This window comes from Gobio gobio (genome assembly GCF_949357685.1).
Source record: "Gobio gobio genome assembly, chromosome: 11".
Taxonomy (NCBI): Eukaryota; Metazoa; Chordata; class Actinopteri; order Cypriniformes; family Gobionidae; genus Gobio; species Gobio gobio.
The window spans coordinates 33,342,909-33,366,045 of record NC_137104.1 but is presented as its reverse complement, the minus strand read 5'-3'; the positions used below and the strand labels follow the sequence as shown (position 1 = coordinate 33,366,045).

The following is a 23,137-nucleotide window of genomic DNA, read 5'->3' as shown; positions in this document are numbered from 1 at the left end:
GTTCATTTAAATTATCATACAGTGACAATGTGGGCTTTAGATCAGTAATTAGATCAGTAATTTAGTTTATATGGTTAATTTAGTTTAATAATTAGATTTATTTGGATATTTAGTTGAAAAATTTAGTGTCCCCAACTGAGCAAGCCAAGCCAGTGGTGACAGTGGCAAGGAAACCAAAACCCCATCAGGTGACCTAATGGAGAAAAATAAACCTTGGGAGAAACCAGGCTCAGTCGGGGTGCCAGTTCTCCTATGGCCAATTAACAAACAGCGTATGATTATTATTCGGACAACTTTACAGGTCAGAGGTCATATTCGAAAGATCGGAGGCAACAAGCCGGAGACGGGTTTATTGAGGATGGCGTGTCAATTAAACAATTATTAAATAGGAATAATCAAAATATCGGAGTTATTGTATTTTTCAAACATAAACTTTCAACTTGACATGCTGCAAAATTCAAAAACTCCCATCATCAAAACAGTCCACTTTTACACCCCGTTTCCAAAAGTTAAGAAAAACATTTTAAAAGTTAAAATGGCAAATAAATGCATACTCCAAGAGAGCTCCACAATATATGTTTGATTATACCATCTGGATGCTCAAACATACAGAAAGCAGCTCGCAACTCAAGTGCAGATTGTGCGTACACAGAAACATTCAATGGCGCAGAAATGTATCGTCAACACGGTTCTGTGATTTATGAATAAAATAGCTTAGAAACTGAAAAGTTCTAGCATATATTACAATTTTGTCTAGTCTGTGTCAGTCTCCTACGGGGTTTACGCAACAGTGCATCGCTTTTCAAGTTCTGCAGCAGCCGAAGCGGTTTGATGATGACGCAGGAGCTGCACTGTATTTACAATGTAAACTGCATAGGAGACTGGCACAGATGTGAAGAAATTGTTGAATAAAGTTGTTATTTTTGTTTGCTTTTGCGCACAAAAAGTATTCTTGTCACTTCATAAAATTAAGGTTGAACCACTGTAGTCACATAGCTGATTTTAACAATGTCTTTACTACCTTTCTGGGCCTTGAAAGTGTTAATTATGTTGCTGTCTATGGGGGTCAGAGAGCTCTCGGATTTCATCAAAAATATCTTCATTTGTGTTCCGAATATGAACGAAGGTCTCACGGGTTTGAAACGACATAAGTAAATGATGACAGAATTTTCATTTTTGGGTGAACCAACCCTTTAAATCACATAAATGTCATATTTCGTAACAAAATTGTATATGCAAGTAAAAACTTGAACTGTTACGTGATTTATGTATGAGTGGTTTCCAACATTATTACAGGACGTTTACAGGACAAGAAGTTTACTGTGTGCAAACATCTGTAACGCGCACCCATAAAGCCACCTCTCATACGGCACTTGAATACTGCATTAAATTCTTTCACATCTTCTTGCGCTTGAACTGATGATGAATTCGCACAAAATTTAGCAAAAATGCCTGTCTTTGTGAGTATCCTAAACATAGTTGGTTATGTCTTAAGTGAAAGAAAACAGCTGAGCGATATAACACATGTGTAACAGTATATTTGATCCGTGCTGCTGTTTTTAACGCTAATCAAACAACAAAGGACAAAGAAATTATCACAGCTCTTGACTGAATGATTTTTGGAACTTTAATATAGATTCATCTATATTTATGCATGCTATTTGTTATTGGATTATTAGGGCCCACCAGAGGTGCTAAAGCCCTACTGTCTCTGCATGTTTTTTCACTAATATTATTTTTTTTTTTAATCCTTTAGAGAATTCACCCATTTTTGGAGGCATCATACCTGTGAAAAGTTGTGCTTGGGCGTAGTCAAGGGAACACGTGAAAGTTAACAGAAAATTTGTCTTAGAACATCTTTTGATTTGATACCGCAATTTTGGAGCAGCACCACCAAGTCTGAAATTGCATATTTCATAACTTTGGAATACGTGAAAACTCACAAAAATTGTCACACTGGTAGAAGCTCAGCAGGACTTCATAATTCGATGGTCATTTGTTTTGGATGTGGCCAGTGGACTCCATAGCATCCGCTACAATTTAAAAATGTATTTATCGCTGTAGGTGCCACAGATTTTGTCTGATATTAATGAATTTTCATAGGGATATTGCTCTCAACATGACAAACATATTTCCTATTACCATTCATTAGCTCTGCCCAACAGGAAGTCGGCCATTTTGGATTGTTTGAAAATGGCATGCTGTTGATTTTGAAAGAATCCTTGGGGATTGATGTAAGTGGCACAAAATCATGCCAAGACATTGAAGATGCTAAATTGCAGAAAAATAAAGAAAAAATATGAAACAGGAAGTGGCCTATATCTTCTGTGTGCATCATGTGATTTACTGCTCATTGGACCCATATGTTTGGCTTTGTGGACTGATCACATTGATGTGGCTAGTGTGGGTCAAGGTTGTGGTGCCACCAATTGATGGAAGGAAGACATATCCACAAACTTTTAAATATCTCTTTTTTTCCTCTTTCTCTAATTGCTTCAGGGGAGTATTCCAGAAAGAATGTTATGTGACATACCTGGGTAAGTTTAAGAGTAAGTTAGCGGATAAACTCAACTTTCGGTTCCGGCCGTAGCAACTTACTCTCTGAACATAACCTGCTCCGGAGCAGGTTATGTTCCAGGGTTAGTTTGCTTAAGAGGTATTCAGATGCGTGTTATATAATTAATATAGTTATATAACAAAATTTGTGATATAGTTACAGTTGTATAATATACAATATTATAAATTAATTCTAAAGCACTATTATAACAAGGTAACGTTTAAATGTTAATTCAATTCAAATCTATTTATTATTTATTTTGTTGACATCCACACATGTATCTGCATTCAATTAATTAGCAACAAATAAACAATATAATCCTAATTCTCAGTGAATAAAGATCACTTATTAAACAAAAAGATTGAAAAAATGATTGCACAAACACCAAATAGGTGGCGATGAGCACTAAGTAGGTTATGTAAATCGCCATTAAACAAAAGAAGAGGAAGTAGAATGGCACGCTTTTTCTTAAACTGTGTCCCAATGTGAAGGCCGCATTTGAAGTGCGATTGCGTCATAGCGGCACTACGAAGGCTGTCCCAATGTGAAGGCTGCACCCTCTGAAGGGCGCATTTGAAGTGCGATTGCGTCACAGTGGCGCGACGAAGGCTGCCGCAATTCGAAAGCGACTTCAACATGCACCCTCTGTTTCTCAGGCAAAGGAAGGGTACAACAGATGGAACCTTCGCACAAGTTCGCAGCCTACCCTATCCCAGAATTTATAGCACACTACAGGAGTACAGGATTTGTATAGACTGGTCTGCATTCCCGCGGCACTCGATCAGATTTCTTGCAGCGTGGGATTAAATTTCCCAGTGAAAAACGGTAGCGGTCGGTAACTCTGGTGTAGCCTGGATAGGCTACTATTGAACACAACAGCCAACCGTGCTTGAACTTGAAGTAAACAAAACGTTTAGTGGTGGCATTCGCACAGTTCCCAGTTCCCTGCCCTGAGCAACCTGGCAAGATAAAGTTTAATTTCCCAATTTTAAGTTGCATAAATTATTTATTTATTTCTCAACCATTCTCTCAAGAAGAGGAATCAGTCAACTCTCTCCCTTTTCGCTCTCTTTCTTTTTTCTTTTATCTTTCTTTTTTTCTGCACTTTCTTTGAATACAAATCAGATCTACGAGGGGCTGTTCCCTTTCGAGAGGTCTCTCGTATTGCATATGGGAAAAGCTCCTTTTCTCGAGAATATGAAGCAAAAACGTTATTCTATAAAGTATCTATGATAAGCGCAGTGCAGCTGCACAGCAGATAGAACAGCGCGAGCTGCGCGCTGATTGGCTGTGCTGCGGCAACTGCAGGAACCTATGGCGAGCCGGCTGAGAGAGCGAACCAATAAGGGTCGCTAGAAAATCCAGCTGAAAAAGGTTGCTAGAATTAGCATATTGAGGCTATAAAAGACCGTGTTAAGCCATAGGAATTCAGATTTAATCTCCTTCAGCGATACCTTCGCGATGATCTTCGGAATTGAAGCACCACCATCGAAAAGCACTCAGCGGAACTTCTCTGCAGCCCTGAGGACGCCAGATTCCCGCCTGGTCTCTGCGCCATCCGGCGTGATATTATATCCTTTATTCTGCTGTCTATGTTGTGTGTTGCCGCTGCAACCCCACTTTCAAAAAGAGCCGGGTGTTGTTGCAAATGCCTCGCCCTTCCTGTGCCTCGTGCAGAGGCCCTCTCCTCGGCGATGACCGCCACATCATCTGTGTGACGTTTCTTGGACGGAACCACACTGAGATTGAGACGAGATGGCGCTGCAGACCCTGAGGGCTTGCCTCGCCAGCTTCGATGTTCCCGCCCTGCCCGCGCCTCTCGGACTGCGCAAGAAAAAGCACCACATCAGCTTTCGCCAGTCGAGCGTATGCCTCCGCTGGCCAAGCTGCTTCGGCGCTCCACACTATGGACGTCCTTCAAGTTTACCAGGCCAAACTCTTCCTCCTCTCTGGACAAGTCTGTTCCTGACTCTGACACTTTGAAGGATGCAGGCCATCGGGAGGACCATGGCCAACTTGACCATTCTGGAACGCCACCTGTGGCTGAACCTCACAGAGATGAAGGACTCCGACAAGGCCTCCTTCCTGGATGCTCCCATTTCCTCCTCTGGTCTTTTTGGTATGGCGGTAGTTGGCTTTGCCGAGCGCTTTACGGAGGCACTGAAAGCGTTGCAAGCGATGAAGCCCTTTCTGCCTAAACGCTCCAGCTCTTCCTCTGGCCGTCACAAAGCGCCACCCCGTCAACCCGCCAAGGCAGCGCTGCTGACCTCACAGCCTGGCTCAACATCTAGGAATTGGCAACGATCACGCTCAGCGAACCGCAGCAGGCAGCCCGAGCTTCGGGGACCTCGACCCAAAGCTTTGTTGAGACCCGAGCCACAGAAGCCATCCTAGCCGTGAGAAGGAAGAGGTGGTGGTCAGGTCCCGCCTCGGCCGGACCCCCACCACACACTCTCGGCCTCCCAGTCCTCTACAATCAGGTGACTGGCGACTTCATTTCTGCAGTCAACGAGCCTATTGTCAAAAGCGCTCGCCTTCACACAAACGCTGTTTTCACAGCGACCCAAATAAATCTCAAAAAGAGCATTTTCTCTGTAGACAGTGTGCCTACTTCACAGTATTCACCCCTACACTCGAACACCTCCCACTCAGTGCACGTGCTGTCCTGTGCCACAAATTTAATGCGCGCGCCCACTACAAAGTGCACGGCGCCAAACATAAACACTATCCCCACAGTGTTACAACCACAAAGCAACCGGGTTACCGGGTCCCTATCAGTAAGCGGCCCAACCCCGATTCTAATTCAACCCCTAGCTTCACGGGCCCAGGCCTGGCAGGCCATTCCCAGTATATCAAATTGGGTGTTGAACATAATAAAACGAGGTTACTCGCTACAGTTCGTTCGCAGACCCCCGCACTTTCGCGCCGTGGTCAAGACCTCAGTGAAAAGCAGCGTGAGTCAAGTGCTCCACGCCGAGGTATCGAAACTGTTAGAAAAGGGAACGGTGGAAACGGTGCACCCGACACTAAGCGAGTCAGGCTTTTACAGCCGCTACTTCCTCGTCCCGAAAAAGGATGGTGGCCTCAGACCCATCCTAGATTTCAGACATCTGAACAAAGCACTCATGACGCGCTCGTTCAAGATGAAGAGAGTGAAACAAATCCTCACGCACATTTGCCCGGGGGATTGGTTTTTCACAGATGACCTGAAATATGCCTATTTTCACATTCAGATAGCACCCCGTCACAGGCCATTCTTGAGATTCGCTTTCCAGGGTCAGGTTTATCAATACACAGTCCTGCCATTCGGGTTATCCCTGGCCCCTCGCACTTTTACGAAGTGCATGGACGCAGCCTTAGCCCCACTGAGGCTAAAAGGCATGCGTATACTCAACTACCTCGATGATTGGCTTGTCATAGCCCAATCAAAGACACAGTTAATGACCCACAGGTCCTGGCTCCTCAACTATCTAGAATGTTTGGGTCTCAGGATCAATACCGCCAAGAGTTCAATGTCTCCCACCCAGAATATTTATTTCCTGAGTACGGTCATAGACTCAATACAAATGAGGGCACGGCTTACGTCACAGCACACCCTCTCCATTCAGAACATGACGGCGTCATTCAAAGCTGGCGCGTGCATTCCTCTCAAACGTTTTCAGAGGATGCTATGTCTTATGGCCTCGGCAGTACTCAAACTGGGTCTATTACACATGCCCCCTTCAACACTGGTTGAACTCCCGCGTTCCGGCTCACGCATGGCGATCAGGCCAGTTTCGCATCAAAGTGAACCACAGCTGTGTCAAAGCTCTGGCTCCTTGGAAGGCGACCACCTGGTACCAGACAGGTGTGATTATGAGTACAGTTACGAAACGGAAAGTGGTCTCGACAGATACGTCCAACCTAGGTTGGGGCGCCCTACACGAGGGCAAGCCAGTCTCTGGCCAATGGGCAGAATCAGAGAAAAGGCTGCACATAAACTGTATAGAGATTAAAGCGATCATTCTATCCCTAAGAGCTTTCCTACCGTACATAAAGGGTTACCACGTCCTGGTCCGAACGGACATGTCAGTGGTATCCTATATAAATTGCCAGGGCGATCTGGAATCAGGATTTGTACATTCCATGGCGAAACACCTCCTTTTAAAGGCAGAGCACTACCTGAGCTCCCTGAGAGTGGCTCACATGCCAGGTATCCTGAATCAGAGTCCGGATAGGTTATCAAGAGGCAGCATTCCCCGAGAATGGTCCCTTCACCCACAGACAATTCAGTTGATTTGGAGCACCTTCGGCAAAGCGAAAGTAGATCTTTTCGCCTCAGAAGACAATGCTCTGCCAAATATTTTTCTCCAAATGCAAGGATGCGCTGGCCCACGTCTGGCCCAGTCACCCTCTGTATGCTATTCCTCCGATCGCGATGTTGCCACAGGCCATCAGAAAGATCAAGGAAACCGAATCCACAGTGCTATTAATAGCTCCGCTGTCGAAAAACCGAATATGGATCTCCAAACTGACTTAGATGTCAGACACAGCCCTATGGCCGATTCCACTGAGGAGAGGCCGATTCCACTGAGGAGAGACCGCCTCACGCAGGCGAGAGGCAAAATCTGGCATCCCCGTCCCGAATTGTGGGCCCTCCACGTATGGCCCATCAACGGATACCCGGGGACCTCTCTGAAAGAGTTCTGAATACTATTTCTGAAGCTAGAGCCCCCGCAACCAGGCAGCTCTATGCACTGAAATGGTCGGTATTCTCTAACTGGTGTACAGCACGAAACCTCAATGCACACTCGTGCGAGGTGGCAGAAGTGCTCACCTTCCTTCAAGAGCTAATGGACACTGGTTGTTCCCCCTCCATGATCAAGGTGTATGTTGCTGCCATAGCAGCATATCACGTTCAGGTCTCGGGACAATCACTGGGGAAAAGCGAGCTTATTGTGCGCTTTCTTAAAGGGACCAGGAGGCTGCACCCGCCTCACCCCCCTGCACCCTGCCTGCACTGCGCTTTACATAGATACTTTATAGAATAAAGTTTTTGCTTCATGTTCTCGAGAAAAGGAGCTTTTCCCATACGCAATACTCGTTCTCTCTCTCAGGGAACCGAGGTTACGTGAGTAATCGAGTAAGTTTTTTTCGTCCCGCTCCCGCTATGTGATCAATTCCACACCCTCCCGCTCACACTTAAAATTTACTCCGTGTTCACCTGCTTTAAATTATTTTATTCACAATAGAGACCCTGGTAAGGCCTGTGCCAGCGGGACATCTTCATCTGTGATGAGTGTATATTTCCACTGTCCGCAGGTTTGCGGGGCTGAATCAGCTGACAGCTGCCATGTCATAAAAGTACAATGCATCTGAGATTATGTGAGTTGAATAAAAATAAGTACTTAAATAAAGACTTAGACGTAAATATATAAATGTGAAAATATATTGTAACAGTAACATAAGAAATAAACTGTTAACTAATAGTTGCAACTTGCTGAAGATTAAATATTTAACCATAGTCTACAGATTTACCTGGTTATGGTCCGGTCTCCCATCGTTGCAGGCTTTGAAGCATATCAAAATCCAATAAAATCTCATAAAAAGCCAAAAAAAAAAAAAAAAAAAAAAAATTCTGCTCTATTTCTCTTTTTAAAATCCCCTCACAAATGTCCACTGTCAGTTGTCACACACCTGCTATAGCCCATTTAACGACGCTCGGTTCAGTGTTTCCAAGTCTGGAATTGGGCAGAATTTACTGTTGCTGTGGGGTTGTTTGTATAACCTTAGTCCAGAGGTTTAAGTTGTCTTTACTTCAGCAATATTTCTACCGCCCGCCCCCCGCGTTTTGCCGCATTTTGGCCGTGATTTAGCTACTTTTGATTAGCAATTGGAGAGGTTTTGTTGTGCAGACCTGGCAACCCTGTCCCTGGGTTCGGCCTTTGTGCACTTCGAAGGCTCATTCTTGCACTTTGAAGTGCGCACCCTTCACTTTGGGACAAAGTGGTCTCCAGTTTCCATGGTGAATCATTGATTCGTCGCTCTGTTGAGAATGTCTTGCGAGTAAACATACTCTGAGTTGTCTGTCTGAGCTTACTCCCAGACTCATTTTTGGAACCAGCATACCTCGAGTAAGCAAGGTTTGGGTTAATCAACCGAGAGTTCAAGGTATATGTGACTGCAAGTTAACCTTGCAATCTGGAATATCCACAGATGTTTTTATAATGACAATAAACAATAACGTACAGATCACCAAGCTTTGCACATATATAGATCTCATCAAGCCAGACAACTTTTACACCACAGATATAAGGAATTTACAACAGTCTTTGAAAAAAATCCATATACATTTTTATAAACAGCAAAAAGAGTAAAAATTTATGGGAAACAAGAGCTGCACGATTAATCATTAAAACATAATTTAAACACCCACACAAACTTATTATTAACTAACAAAGATTCAGCAGTCTATAACCCTATGACATGTATTATCACAGCTTCCGCTTTTCCACCAGAATGGTTCGCTTTCTCAAATAATGAGCTAAAGCCTGACTTGAACCAGCCATGACTTAAGAAACGAATGGTGCTATGTGTTGTGAGTATAACCAGCATTCAATTACATTTTAATTCACATCAAATGTGTCTACACTGTGCCTCAAAACAAAAGCCAAGTCCCCTTTTACCCAGATGAGCAGTTTGCCCTGGTTACGGAATGGAATATAGTGTGAGGACCCTTCGTCCCCCTGTGACAGGGGGACTCCTGGTTTGTTGTTATTTTGTTACGGACTGCTTACTTGTCTTGTTTTAAATTTACATGAATTAGGCTAGTAGTTTTTGCTGTAGTATCAAAATTGTAATAGAGAATTGTGATATGTGACCCTGGACCACAACACCAATCACGGGGTATATTTGTGGCAATAGCCAACAATACAACGTGTATGGGTCAAAATTATAAATTTTTCTTTTATGACAAAAATCATTAAGATATTAAGTAAAGATCATGTTCCATGAAGATATTTTGTTAATTTCCTACTGTAAATATATAAAACATTAATTATTAGTAGTAATATGCATTGCTAAGGACTTCATTTGGACAACTTTAAAATGTGATTTTCTCAATATTTTGTTTGGGTTTTTTTTTACCCTCAGATTCCAGATTCTCAAATAGTTGTCTCTCGGCCAAATATTGTCCAATCCTAACAAAGGTTTTGTTGTCCAGGGTCACAGATTTCACTAGTATCTAAACATTTGAACCACTAACACAACCAGGGCTGCATTTCCCAAAAGCATCGTAAACCTACGTTGATCTTGGAACAATTGTCACCAATAGTCTCTATGATCAATTTAGGCTTTACAATGCATTTGGGAAACGCAGCCCAGGCCAGTAGAAAAAATCCTTAGCATTGAGCCCTGCTGAAGAAACTCTAAATATGTGATGTACTATTAAATGAAAGAGAATACATGATAGAGCAAACAGAAATAACAGTGAAAGTAACAGAAGCTTGTACAATACATTTTAACCCGGATAATTAAGCAGGGAAATAACTGAAGGAAATGTATATGTTCTAAACAAATTAAATCAACTAATATAATCCATATTCTTATGGTTTCTCAACCTAATTTATTGAAAAAGTGAAATTACAGGTATCGGTAGTATCAAAAATTAAAGTATTGGCATCAGCGTCATTCTGGAACAAGAGGTATCAGTGCATCCCTAGTGGAAACTAAATACACAACAAAATAAACAAAAAACAACAATACAATATAAACTAACTACAAAATTTGTTTACCCACTGTTGCCAAGGGAAAGTAGCTGGAGCCTGCTCAAATAGTCACAAAATGATATCATACGCTAATTAGCATATTCATTGTGCATATAACATTCTACAAAACTATTCACAATTCAGTGCTTATTATAAAAGAGACGCATTATGGTTCATTATGTAGGGCTGTGCTGGAATTTATTTTCAAGGAACTACTGTCTATTAATGAGTAAAGCAAATATATCATCATCAGCTAGTCAGCTTGAGATACTTTCCATCTAACTGGCTGTACAACTATCTGGTAAGCCTAGTAGTGAATGTTTTATGGGCAGTAGGATAACCATTTTCATTTGCGCAGTCAGGCAGAGCCAAAGCAATACCAAAACAATGTTCTCCCGCAAAATGCATGCAGTTTTGTTTTTTTCCAAAAAAAGGGCCAAAATTTTTTTAGATGTTCAATTTGTTTTAGTGTGTTATGTTGCTGTTTGAGCATTAAAAAGGTCTGCAAAGATGGAAAGCACAAAGTCCAATAACAAAACCCTTGATTGTATATTGTAGACACAATATTCCTCATTTAAATAATTCCCAAAGTAAAATGTATGAACCTCAAACTATATTATGAACCTGTAAATGAGCATAATAGGGATTAGCATTTAAATCAACCATAAAAAAGTGCCCAAAACAATAACAGGCATTTGAACTCACATATCCAGATTCTGCTTGGCCATCTCTAGATCCCACTTGATCTCAGAATTGATGTAGAAGTACAGTTTCTTGGGCATGGGCAGAGGAATTAACGGAGCTCTCACTCTGTCAGATTTCTTACTAACAGAGAAACATATGTCAATTACGTTACACAAAGGTCTTTATAGGCTGGCATCTTACTAGCCGATATTTCAGTCAAGTTAAAACCATCAGCCTTATATACATATTAACTGAAAAGAGTGCACATGGCCATAGGGGTGGGTGATATACCAGTAGACACGACAAACTTGTAGAAATCTGTCATTTGCTAGAAATTTTAGATTACCGTCTTTATCGCGGTTACACTCACGTGATGTTACCATGCTTTTCTTTCACTAAGATATATCATTTGAATGTATTATAAGCCTTGCGTTTAAACAAGTGATTTTAAACCATTCAACTGCAATAAGCAGTGAAAGAACTAATTTCGGTATATGCAGCGATGAGCTGTCAGGGCCATCAGGGTTCTGCTGGCCCTGTCAAAATAATTTTTTTTTTTTTTTTCATAATTAAATTAAATTAATGTTTGTCTGAACATGTCTAAATTCAATTACTGTCTATTTCAGTATGTTACAATTATATTTCCAGAAAAATTTGGTTATTTTTTGTTAGGCTGAGCTGCATTTATTTCATGTAAACGCATCACAGCTCCGTGGACCAGCACTAGTTGAATAGCTAGCCTTCAGTTGAAGCTGCAATTTTCCATTGGATCATAACTTTGACTAATCAAATTTTGATATGTAGTGATAGAACATCCCAGAGGCCCAGCGATGTGTCAGCGCTACCCCCTGCTGATGTCATCAGCCGTTTGAACTTTTCGCGGGTTGTGAGCGATCTATGTGAAATAAGCTATGGCTGCTGTGGATGACGGGCTGCGCAAGTTTCGTGTGCATCCTGATGTCAAGCTGGTAACGTTAGCTGACAAGCTGTGTTTATCTGTGTTTCTTTTTATGTTCGTGTTGGTCTGTGTTTTTATTTGTTTGTTTAAGAGTGTTTGTCAGTGAGTTGATTTTTATTAATTTCACCAGTTGCCTAAATGGTGACACGTGAGTGCAGTGGTATCAATAAATAGTTAAATTGCCTTTTTGTCTCGCGTGTCCTTTTATTTTGCTTTCGACCTTCCCAACGAGCACTTTGAAAGCGAGTTTCGTAACAGTAGTGCATACAGTGCATGATTGTATTTTGTATACATAAAGAAATAAAGAAAAATGCCACGTCAATATTGAAAATATTTGCATCTTAAACCATGAGGGCAGACCAGTGGATATCATATCGCAATGTGCAAACTTAGCGCGAGAGTTATGGCTTAGAGACAATGAGAGATTAATCAAATTGATTTTCTTAATATTTCACTCGGGCCCTATTGTGGAAAAAAAATGCTATTTTCGTGAATCGAGAAGTTTTTTGTGTTAAACAAGTTGTTTTTGAAATGAGGAGTACGCTCTAACTAATCCTCGCAGCACGTCGGTTATGCGTTGATGCGCTGCGAAATATCGTGGGGCATATGAATTGTAGCTACATTTAATTTAATAATAAAAGTAGCCTAATCATAATAATAATTTAATATGCTTCCGTAACCCGTCCGCAGCACTGCTCCTCTGTGAAGAGCTAAACAGCTTCCACAGACACGACATCAAAGCGAATAATGTTTTTTTTTAAATGTATTTGAATGTACTTTTATTTAAAGGTTTAATGTAAGCCATAGTCCATTGTAGGGGTGGGCGATATCTCGATATTTAAAATATATCGAGAAATTTTTTAAACACGATATGGATTTTGACATATCATATATATCGATATATTCTTTATATTTAATTCTGCTTCCGCCACTTTGCTTGTTTGCCTTCTCTGTGCTGTGCTCGCGCCTGCTCGCTCGCCCCCCGCCTCCTCGCTTTTGTTCCCCCTTCCCTCGCGTGTTGTCATGGCGGCGTCCGCAACCAGCTCGGAGGCTACAGAACTCGTCTTAAAAACAACTGGCTCCATTATATGGAGATACTTCGGGTTTAAGGCGTCGGTTTTAAAGCCTTGCGCGTAGGGCATCATGCGCTTTCCCGAGCGCGCGCACTAAAAGCCTGTCAAACAAGTGATTACTGGACTAAATCTTAATGCGCTAATACTGTCAAATACACACAAGGTTAACAAACACAGTCGGTTATGTCTAAAGTGAAAGTAAAATCGGCGTGTGTCTGTATATTAGATGCGTGAAAGTCTTAAATTGACAGCAGGGCAGCCTTTAGTGAACACGCTGCTGCTTGTCCTTAAAGGGACAGTTCACTCTAAAATGTCATCATTATTTACTCACTCTAATGTTGTTCCAAGCCTGTATTAATTTCTTCTGTTGAACACAGACAGCTGATCCAATATTCTTCAAAATATATGTTATGTCCAACAGAAGAAAGAACTTTATTCAGGTTTAAAACAACTTGAGCGCAAGTAATCAATGACAGATTTTTCATTTTTGTGTGAACTATTCCTTTAGTGGTAAATAAAATAACAAAAGACAAAGACAAAATCACTCACGGCTCTTGACTGAAAAACTAATACAGTAGCTTTAATAAGAATCAATGTATATTTTATAGGGAAGTCTATGTAGTGTTTTATTTTTACATTTATTAATTCAATTTCATACTTAAATGCTGCTGTACAGCTCTGAGCTGCCAGTGTAAATCTTTATAAATATATATTTATTTTATATTATACAGTACACTAGGAATGTGTACAAGGTTTTTTAAAAGTAAAGTTTTAAGTTTAAGTAAGGTTTTTCAAGTCTTTTAAGTAAAATAAAGAAAGAGTATTGCAATAAAAAAATAGTATTTTTTCCTCCTTAAGCTCTTGCTGTTCGGCTAAGAATAGAATAGCAAAAATCTGATGCGATTAGCCATCAGAACCGAACCGAAAACCGTGGTAAAAAAAAACGAGGTATGTATTGAACTGTGGACTTACTGTATTGTTGCATCCCTACTTTGTTCCTACATGAACTGCCTACCTCTTTGCACTTCAATAAAAAAAAAGACTTTGTGGTATTTGGCATATTTGTTTTTGCAGTAGGTTTTGGGTTATTTTTCCTGTAAAGATATCGAGATCTATATCGTATATCAAGATATAGCAAAATATATCGAGATATATTTTTTTCTCCATATCGCCCAGCCCTAGTCCATTGCATTACGATTGCAAGAAGAATCAACATGTCAAATGTCCCGGTGTGTATGATGTTTAAACGAGTGTTCTCACCGATATGCTTGTTGTGCTTTAGTGTTTTATAGAATCTATATTGTTTCTTTGTTACAAAAAAACAAAACAAAAACAGCATCCCCAACCTAAAAGATCTTCCTGTGCCCCTGACGTAGTGTGTTTTTTTTCTTGCGCAAGCAAGAACAATTATTTCATGATGTGGTGTTCATCTGCACAGTCAAGAATAACTTAAAGAGGTTGCCGTTTACTAGACTCAAGACTAGCGTGACTCTCTGAACAGTGAGTTTTTCTTGCTTATGCTATTAACCGGCCATTCTTGTGGATGTATATCTCGCTCAGGACGCGCGCTGTCTGTGGAGGCCTGACTAACCGCTCCAACTTATAGCGGAGCTGACAGCTCCCATCCGATTCCGGAAACTGAATGACTACAATACAAGACTACAATAAATATGCCCCGCCCTAATGTCACCCATGTGTATCACTATATTAGATCCATGCTTTCATCTTAAAGTAACAGTAGCCTAATAAACTTGCAGCTGTCTGTCAATAATGTTAATCAAACAATCTCTCACTGCTCTTGACTAAATCCCTTCAGTAACTTTAATAAGAATACATGTATATAATTTACACAGAGAAGACTGTGCAATGTTTTGTACATTTTATTACTTTATACAATTTATGCAGTATTTCTCATTTCCAGGGCTTGAAAGTTTTTTCCAGGTAGGTCTATTTCATCTGTGTCTATGTTTTATTGTAAATTAGTTTCTTTGTTCTTATTTTATTACTTACTGCTTACTTGTCCTAAGGTTTTTTAAAATTGTTTTACTTATGTTAGTTATACTAGTATTAGGGCTAGATTTACTAAACAGGGCAAATTAGCGAAAGAGCGCAATTCCAAAAAAAGCGCAGGTGGGAGTGGAACGTTCTGCGGGTGATTTACTGATGATGCGCAAATTAAAGAACACATACGCAGCCGGATCATTTCCATAATGACCAACGAAATCTACCAGTAAATTGACTAGCATAAACCTTAGTAAATCACCTTGCATGATTCATTTACATACTCTCCTCCCATAAATTTTGCCCCAACAAATGCATATGCAATAAGGTCAGCCGCAAAAAGAACTGTGTCCACACCTTTTCAGAGCAAATTTTTTCTGTAGTAAATCCTTTATAACCAAATGAGGGTTTGCACTGGCGCAAGATGTTAGTAAATCTGGCCCTTAGTCTTTTTGTGATATTGAAATGTATGATGAGATTAATGAGATTTCAATATTATCAAACATTTTGATATCATAAAAAGCTTATTTAAAGCAAAAATATAATGTGAAATTAAATTACTCATATCGTGATATAAGATTTTGGTCATATTACCCACTTCTATGTGGCCGATGAAAAAACGGTAGTAGGTGTGCAACAAAACCAAACTTGCTAGTAAGATGACGCCTTTATCAGTACTAATAATGCAATGCAAAGATAATACATGATTTTGTATCTGGTTGTTTTTGCCTTTAAGGCATGCATGAGTTTGTAAATACCAGTATTCTAGCACATGATCCAACAATGTGGCTATAGGTGGACCCTCGGCTGTCGCATGTTCGTACAAAAGACCCCAAGAGCCATCCTCACCCACAACAAACTGAACATACAAAACAGAGAAACAGGAAAATTATAAAAAGCTAAAATTGATTAAAGTACTTAAATGAAATTAATAACAATTTTGTTGTAGTTAATGCATTAAAGAATTTAGCTCCAAGAAAAAGCCCATGTTTTTATTAGGTTCGGTAATTTATGTAGATGACATTTGCAGAATGAATTACTGCAAAATCACTTTTTATTTAACACAATATAATAATTAGGGCTGGTCCGAATACCATTTTTTGAGCTTCGAAGCTTTGGTAGTGATCAACATCGAATATTCGAAGCTTCGGAGGGAAGGAGCTGAACATATCCTTCTCTCTAATAAAGGCTGGAATCTGGAGAAGCGGCGCGCCTCACGCGGGCAGGGCTTTTATGCTCCGTGAACGGGCAATGAACTAGTGATACAAAACACACAGATCTGTTACGTCCCAGTTTTGATACATTATAGTAGCTAGTAAAAATAATTCTGTTCAGTTATAGAACAGACTAAGAGCCCCTATTTCTGCCCCTGGGACGCAGGTTTTTTCCTTCATTTTATATTTTAGACATTCATTAATTAAAAGAAACAATGAGGTGTGCAGCGCTGGTGGAAACAACATGAGACTATGACAACACGACTGTCAAGATGGCTCACAGTGTTTAGAGTATCGCCGCAAATGAGTAAAGCAAGCCAACACGCAAACTGCCGAACCTCTTAGATGCTCAAAAACACAATCATCTTCATTAATGAGACTCAATGCTCTTACAGTGCTTAGGTCACTCGTTCTGATATTACGGTCTTTGATCTTGAAATGAGCTGATGAATAGCCTATAATGCAGCTCATATCTGTTGCTTTCGTTGACATGAACTCCGTTAAATGTGCATATAGCGCAAGAATTGAAGATCGGATTTATATTAATTTTGCGGAGAGGTGTAAGTTAAGACAACCTGCCTAATTTTTATTTATTTCTTTTTGAACACGTTTCCTCAAAAAAAAAAAAAAACGTATTATAAGCAAGACAAGTTAAGTGTTGATTTAAGAGGATAAATGGATCAAACATGTGTTGTTAACTCACTCAGTCCGCTTGGTCGTTACTTAAAAAAAAGAAAACTTTAATTTAACAATCAAAAAAATGCTTTAAACATTTGTCTAAATTAACTTAATAAAGAAACAAAACGAAATATAACTACTTTTACATTAAAAACAAAACTGAACTATTTTAATGGCTGCAACAATGTGTAATAGGGAGGAATGTTTACTCAAAAAAAAGGTTCTATATGGCACTAAAATAAAAAAACAAATTAAATAAAAAATTAATTAATTAATAAAAAAAAACACGTCACGTCACTTCATTTTATTTGTTTCATTTGCGCCGTTGCGAGCAGCATCAGCCTCAGCTTGTCAAAAATGCCTTTTTACTGTGGTGGTGGTGATAGTAGGCTAAATGTTTAAACCAACATTGTGATGCTTGAAGTGTTTTATATCTATGGATTTCATTACAAGTAAGACAAGTCCAGTGTTGATTTGAGAGGCTAAATTGATCCAACATGCGGTTAACTCACTGTCAGCTGCTGTCCGCTTGGTCATTACTTTAAAAAAACTAAAACTTTAATTTAACAAACAAAAAAATGCTTTAAACATTTTTCTAAATTAACTTAATAAAGAAACTAAACAAAATATAACTACTTTGACATTAAAAACAAAACTGAACCATTTTAATGGCTGCAACGATGTGTAGGCCTAATAGGGAGGATAAAAAAATAAAATAAAAATAAAAAAAATCAAGGGACTCGGGCCGATAGTTTTGGTAAGCTGTAGGACACAGCCGGGCTAGGGTCTAAGACTAACTACAATTAAAAAACTGAACGTGCCACTCGAGCCAAACTAACGGCCGTCTCAGCACATCAGCAGCAGCAGTCAGATAATATTCTACACAAGAGCGAGGAGCTAAATTACAAGATGATCGCGGAATATTTGGTTTTAAAGCGATGTAGAAGCGCCTACTTAAGGGAGTTTGTCATTGTACTGTTTTGTTGCTATGTTTTTCATTATAGAATAATAGCTAATGAACCCACAATTCAAGCAACCCGCCCCTGAATTGGCAAACCGAAAGTAAACGCGGCGCAGAGCTGCATGCGTTCAGCCGCTCAGCGCACAAGCACAGCATTGAGGGAAACGCTGAGGGAATATTTTTTCACCGTCACATCCCTAACGTATAAAAAGGATAATACATTTTGATTATATTATTCTATTTTCCACAATGTCAAACGAACGCAGTTTAACCCAAAATGCAAGCTCAGACATGGCTTCTGCCACATAAGCTTGTGCAGTTGTGCGCTCTGGTGCACTGAACACTAAGAAGAAGCAAATATATTTATTAAGTATAACGAGGCTATTAAAATGGCTTGGCTATAAGATAATTGAAAAAAAGTATTGTATTTTATAGTGATTTTATAGTGTAAACATATGCAAGCGCGAATGAGAGCCGTTTTGAGCGGGATGCCAGGTGTTCACGAAAAAAACAACAACAACGAATATTCGAATCACAAATTTGAAAATCGAATACCAACCCATCGAACGAATATTCGAATATTCTGGTCCAGCCCTAATAATAATAATAACACAATATGTTTTATTATTCAATAAAAACACAACTGTATGGATCTTACATGTGTAAAGATGCAGTCCTCCACTAGTCTTAAACATTAACATTTCTGTGAATTTAGATTTTCTGATAAATATTAAATTCACAATTCACCATACACAAATAACTTTGTTAAACATCCCATCAGGGTATGATTTATGAATAAATGACCTGAAAAAAGGGTAATTCTCCATTTACTCATTAATGCGAGCTCTATTATAGCAACTTTTGTGTAGGTGTGTATAGGGTATACAACCGAGCTGCAGCTCTGAAGCCTCTAATTATTAAAAATGATTAAAAACAACATTACTTGTACATAAATAAGAGAATCATCCAGTCTTCATGTCAAGATAAGCAAGTTATATATTTTTTTCTTGGATGATTGGATGATTTAGAGCAGCAGATCAAGTTAATTAAAGGGATAGTTCACCCAAAAAATGTACTCACCCTCAAGCCATCCTAGGTGTATATGACATTCTTCTTTCAGATAAATACAAGAAAAATATCCATATTTAAAACTTTATAATGTAAAATATCTAGCTTCTGGCAGACAGCATTCTGTATTTTGGACTGCCATTCATTGTATAACTCTGTATTACGCCATATAACTCTGATTGTATTCGTCTGAAAGAAGAATGTCATATACACCTAGGATGGCTTGAGGGTGAGTAAATCATGGGGTAATTTAAATTTTTAGGGTGAACTATCCCTTTAAGTTAAATAATCAATTGTATAAATCAACTCTTGACAGTCCTAGTTTAAATGACAGAACATTAAGAACAGGCCTCTGACATATAGGTCACCTGTAGGGTCTTGTCAAACCAGCGATTGCCACTGTTTGAAAAAGTCCCACCGCCATGCAAAATCTGTGCTGCCATTCGACTTGCATACCTGCCAATCAATTAACATTCTTAGCATTGCATCAAACCGATAAAGATGTAAACGATATTGTTAAAAAACAATTAAAAGAAAATACACTTCTCCGGTTTAGTAACTTTTCAATTGCAATCAATGTATACAAAATTCTTACTTCTCATCAGAAATCCTCATAACTGGAGAGTCCAAACACAACGTAAAGATTGATTTCTCGATCAGCCTCACAGATTCTTTATTGATTTTATCTGAAGAGGGGGAAAAGTAAAAACAAACAAAAAAAACTTAAAATCAAGCATGAAACACTCGACAATGGAACTATGCAGCTAGATGGTAAAGAGTGAACTTGAATCTGCCTGTAAGCCACAATGGGCTATCTGAGCTATTGCTATAAAGGCAAAGACTGACCTCATATTTACACAGTAACAAACCTATTGTGCATCACTCTTGTTAATGGATCATTAGAAAACTGTACATTTTAAAGGGGTGATGAATTGAGAAATCAACTTTCCTTTGAGCCTTTGACATATAAAAGTTCATCGTGATATTAGAATATCCTGTACATTTCAGAGCTGAAAACGTCCTTGTTAGTCAAAGAAAAGCTTTTATTGACACCAGGCCCAGAAAATGCTCAATCTCAGAATAGGTCGACCCTTTATGTCATCGTATGCTGAAACACTGCCTCAAGCCCGCCCACCGACTCGTAGAGCTAAACGGATCATGCTACCGAGCAATAAACATGCCGGTTCCAGCTCATGTGCGCAAGACATTGCGCGTTTGTTCGCTTCATTTCACTGCAGAATCGTTTCTAAACAATATACAGCTCTAAACTGGATTTACAGACATATTGAGATTAACCCTCTGAAGTCTGAGCTGTTTTGGGGCCTTTTAGAAGTTGACATGCTCTGACATGTGCTTTTCTCAGTTGCTTATAAAAACATTAATGGCAAAAACTGGGCAACCATAATATCTGAGAAACATGTATGTACATGCTTGTATTTTTGAGAGAACAATGTTTATGCATGTTTTTTGAAAAAAACAACAAAAAACACACAATAGATGTGTCCACAAGACTTTTAACTAATGGGTGTTGTTGCCTAGAGTTTTTGCTACAAACTGATGTGAGAATAATTGAGCTTACTTATTCACATAAAACAATATTAATTTACATTTTGTAAGACACTTTTTCTTTACAAAGGCCATATGCGAGGAGGTGTGAAAGATCATGAAAAATGCTGGGTATCACACCTGAGAGAACAAAAGAACGCATAATGGGCCGCATAATGACCTGCATAATGAATGAGCTTCAGGTATGAGACAGAGAGCAACAGGACAAAGGAAATATATGTTGTTGTAGTTTATTTAGAATGTAGTCAACAAAGGCCTATTCTATTTTACATTATCAAAAGGTTTGACTACACTGCAAAAAAATGCTCTTCTTATTTAGTATTTTTTATTGTTTCCAGTCCAAATATCTAAAAATACTTAAATCAAGATTAATTTACTAGATAAGTACAATTTTCTGGAGGGAAAAAATCTAAATTAAGTGAGTTTTTGCTTAAAACAAGCTAAATCATCAGCCAAAACAAGAAACAAGATTTCAATCAGAACCAAGATTCTTTTTCTTACCCCATTGGCATATAATTGTGCTTGTTTTAAGCAAAAACTCACTTCTTTTTTATTTTATTTTCAACAAAACAAGAAAAAATATCTTAAGTCAAAAGACATATCTAGTAAATGCATCTTGATTTAAGAATTTTTGCAGCAGTGTTTCCCACACATAGACTAATTTGTGGCGGTGCGCCACAGAATCAACACCGGCCGCCACATATTGCATGTTGTTATTCATTTTGTTTTTGTTTTATTTATGCTATTTAAAACACGCAGCATAGACTATTCGTTCAGCTGCATTTCCTTTCCCTGCTCTCCCTCCGTCTCTCTGTCACTCACGCATGTCTCTCGCTCTCAAATTGCCAAACCTGCTTTTGATATGAAACAAAGTCTAAGCGTTTAATTCTTTTTAAGTTTTAATACGAAATTCAAACAATAAATAGCGTTGTGGCACTAATGTGTAACAGTTAAAGCCAGAGGCGTTGAAAAACAGAGGTGCGACCTGCTCTCATCTCCCGGCGGCGCGCATGTGGTTCACGGAGCTCTCAATAGTTCCAAACAAGCCAGCGCTGTGTCAATACATTTGAATGGATAGATAGATTATACATGTATTTGCAGCAATTTTTGGTAAACAGTACAGTATAGTGTGCATTTATTATTACGTCAAGCACATTTACAGGATCATTTTATTATGGAGAGGCAACATTGTTAACATTAATGCTAATGTTTTTCTAGTATTTAGCCCTCAGGTATTCCTTACTAATTGGTCACAATTATACTCATTGGTGGTCAAATGTGACCATATGTTAACTTCATGTGCAAGTGAATGTATTATCGCGAGAGTCTACAAGAATGTATTATCGCGTGAGTCGGTGTGACTTGTTGTTTTTCTTCTTGTGGGGGTTTATTGCGAGAGAACGGCTGAATGGCGAAATAAAAAAACTTTCTGTGGAACTACGTTGTATCTTTGGCTATTTTCAAATGGTAGCAGAGGATGGTTTCCAACTACAGAGTACCGCCTAAGCTTGATGAAGCTCGACCGTACGAGTGCTGGAAAAATGAAGTTAGTATGTGGAGACTTGTCACGGACTTAGAAAAGAAGAAACAGGCACTCGCTGTGGTGCTGGGGCTCGAGGGGCGAGCCAGAGAGACCGCTTTGGAAATACCCGTGAACGATCTAAACACAGATGACGGTATGGAAACCTTGCTAGCTAAGCTGGACGCGATATTCTTGAGAGAAGAAAAAGACCGCGCTTATGAAGCATACTCTCATTTCGACTCGATTTCCAAAGACAGTACGGTGTCCATGACGGACTACATCATAGATTTTGAGCAGAGATACAACCGCATGAAAAAGTACAACATGACACTGCCTGACGCTATGTTAGCGTTTAAACTCCTGGACACGGCTTGCCTCGAGGAGAAGAGTATGCAGCTAGCACTTACAGCGTGCACGGATCTGACATTCGCATCCATGAAGTCAGCGTTGAAGCGGATTTTCGGAGGAAAAACCAGTGGCGCAAGCGGCGGCAGCGAGACTCAAGATGCGGCGTTTTTCACGGAGCAGAGGCCATCGGACAAATTCAGACAAAACAACGGCCCGTCGCAGAGCAGACAGCAGCAGCCACAGCAAGGTACAAACCCACTCGACAAATATGGTAAGAGAACAAAATGCGTCATTTGTCAGAGCACGTACCATTGGGCCAAAGACTGTCCTCATCGGAGAAATGAAGTAAAGCTAGCAGAAGATGTGGAAGAGTGTAACATTACACTATTTACAAAAGTCATGACTGACTCTGAGATCTTTCTAACTGAATCGCTGGGATCAGCTATCATTGACACTGCATGCACACGTACAGTTTGTGGCGAGAAGTGGCTGGATAGTTACATGAAAGACCTGAGCCAAAGCCAAATAAACAAACTGCTGCAAACAGAATCTTCAAGCAGCAGACCTTTCAGATTTGGTGACGGTCAAATGGTACACTCCAACAAAAGGGTGAAGCTTCCTGCTAAGATCGGACAAACAAAATGTCACATTGAAACGGAAGTTGTTCCTGCTGATATTCCTTTACTGCTGAGCAAAATGTCTCTAAAGAGAGCAGGAACTGTTTTAGACATGGAGAATGACAGAGTTGTCATGTTCAAGCAA

The 23,137-nt window shown here is 39.6% G+C and overlaps 1 protein-coding gene across 3 annotated transcripts in view; it reads right to left on the bottom strand.

The window, feature by feature from the left end:
* The window catches only part of cratb (carnitine O-acetyltransferase b), a 53,046-nt gene that overhangs the window by 3,800 nt on the left and 26,109 nt on the right, over nucleotides 1-23,137 (bottom strand). For all 3 annotated transcript variants that reach the window (XM_079830124.1, XM_079830126.1, XM_079830125.1), the window contains 4 exons: nucleotides 19,535-19,625; nucleotides 19,308-19,395; nucleotides 15,777-15,877; nucleotides 11,008-11,127 (listed from right to left, as the gene is read on the bottom strand). In XM_079830124.1, the coding sequence (XP_079686250.1) occupies nucleotides 11,008-11,127; nucleotides 15,777-15,877; nucleotides 19,308-19,395; nucleotides 19,535-19,625 (400 nt within the window). The remainder of the gene's footprint in view (nucleotides 1-11,007; nucleotides 11,128-15,776; nucleotides 15,878-19,307; nucleotides 19,396-19,534; nucleotides 19,626-23,137) is intronic.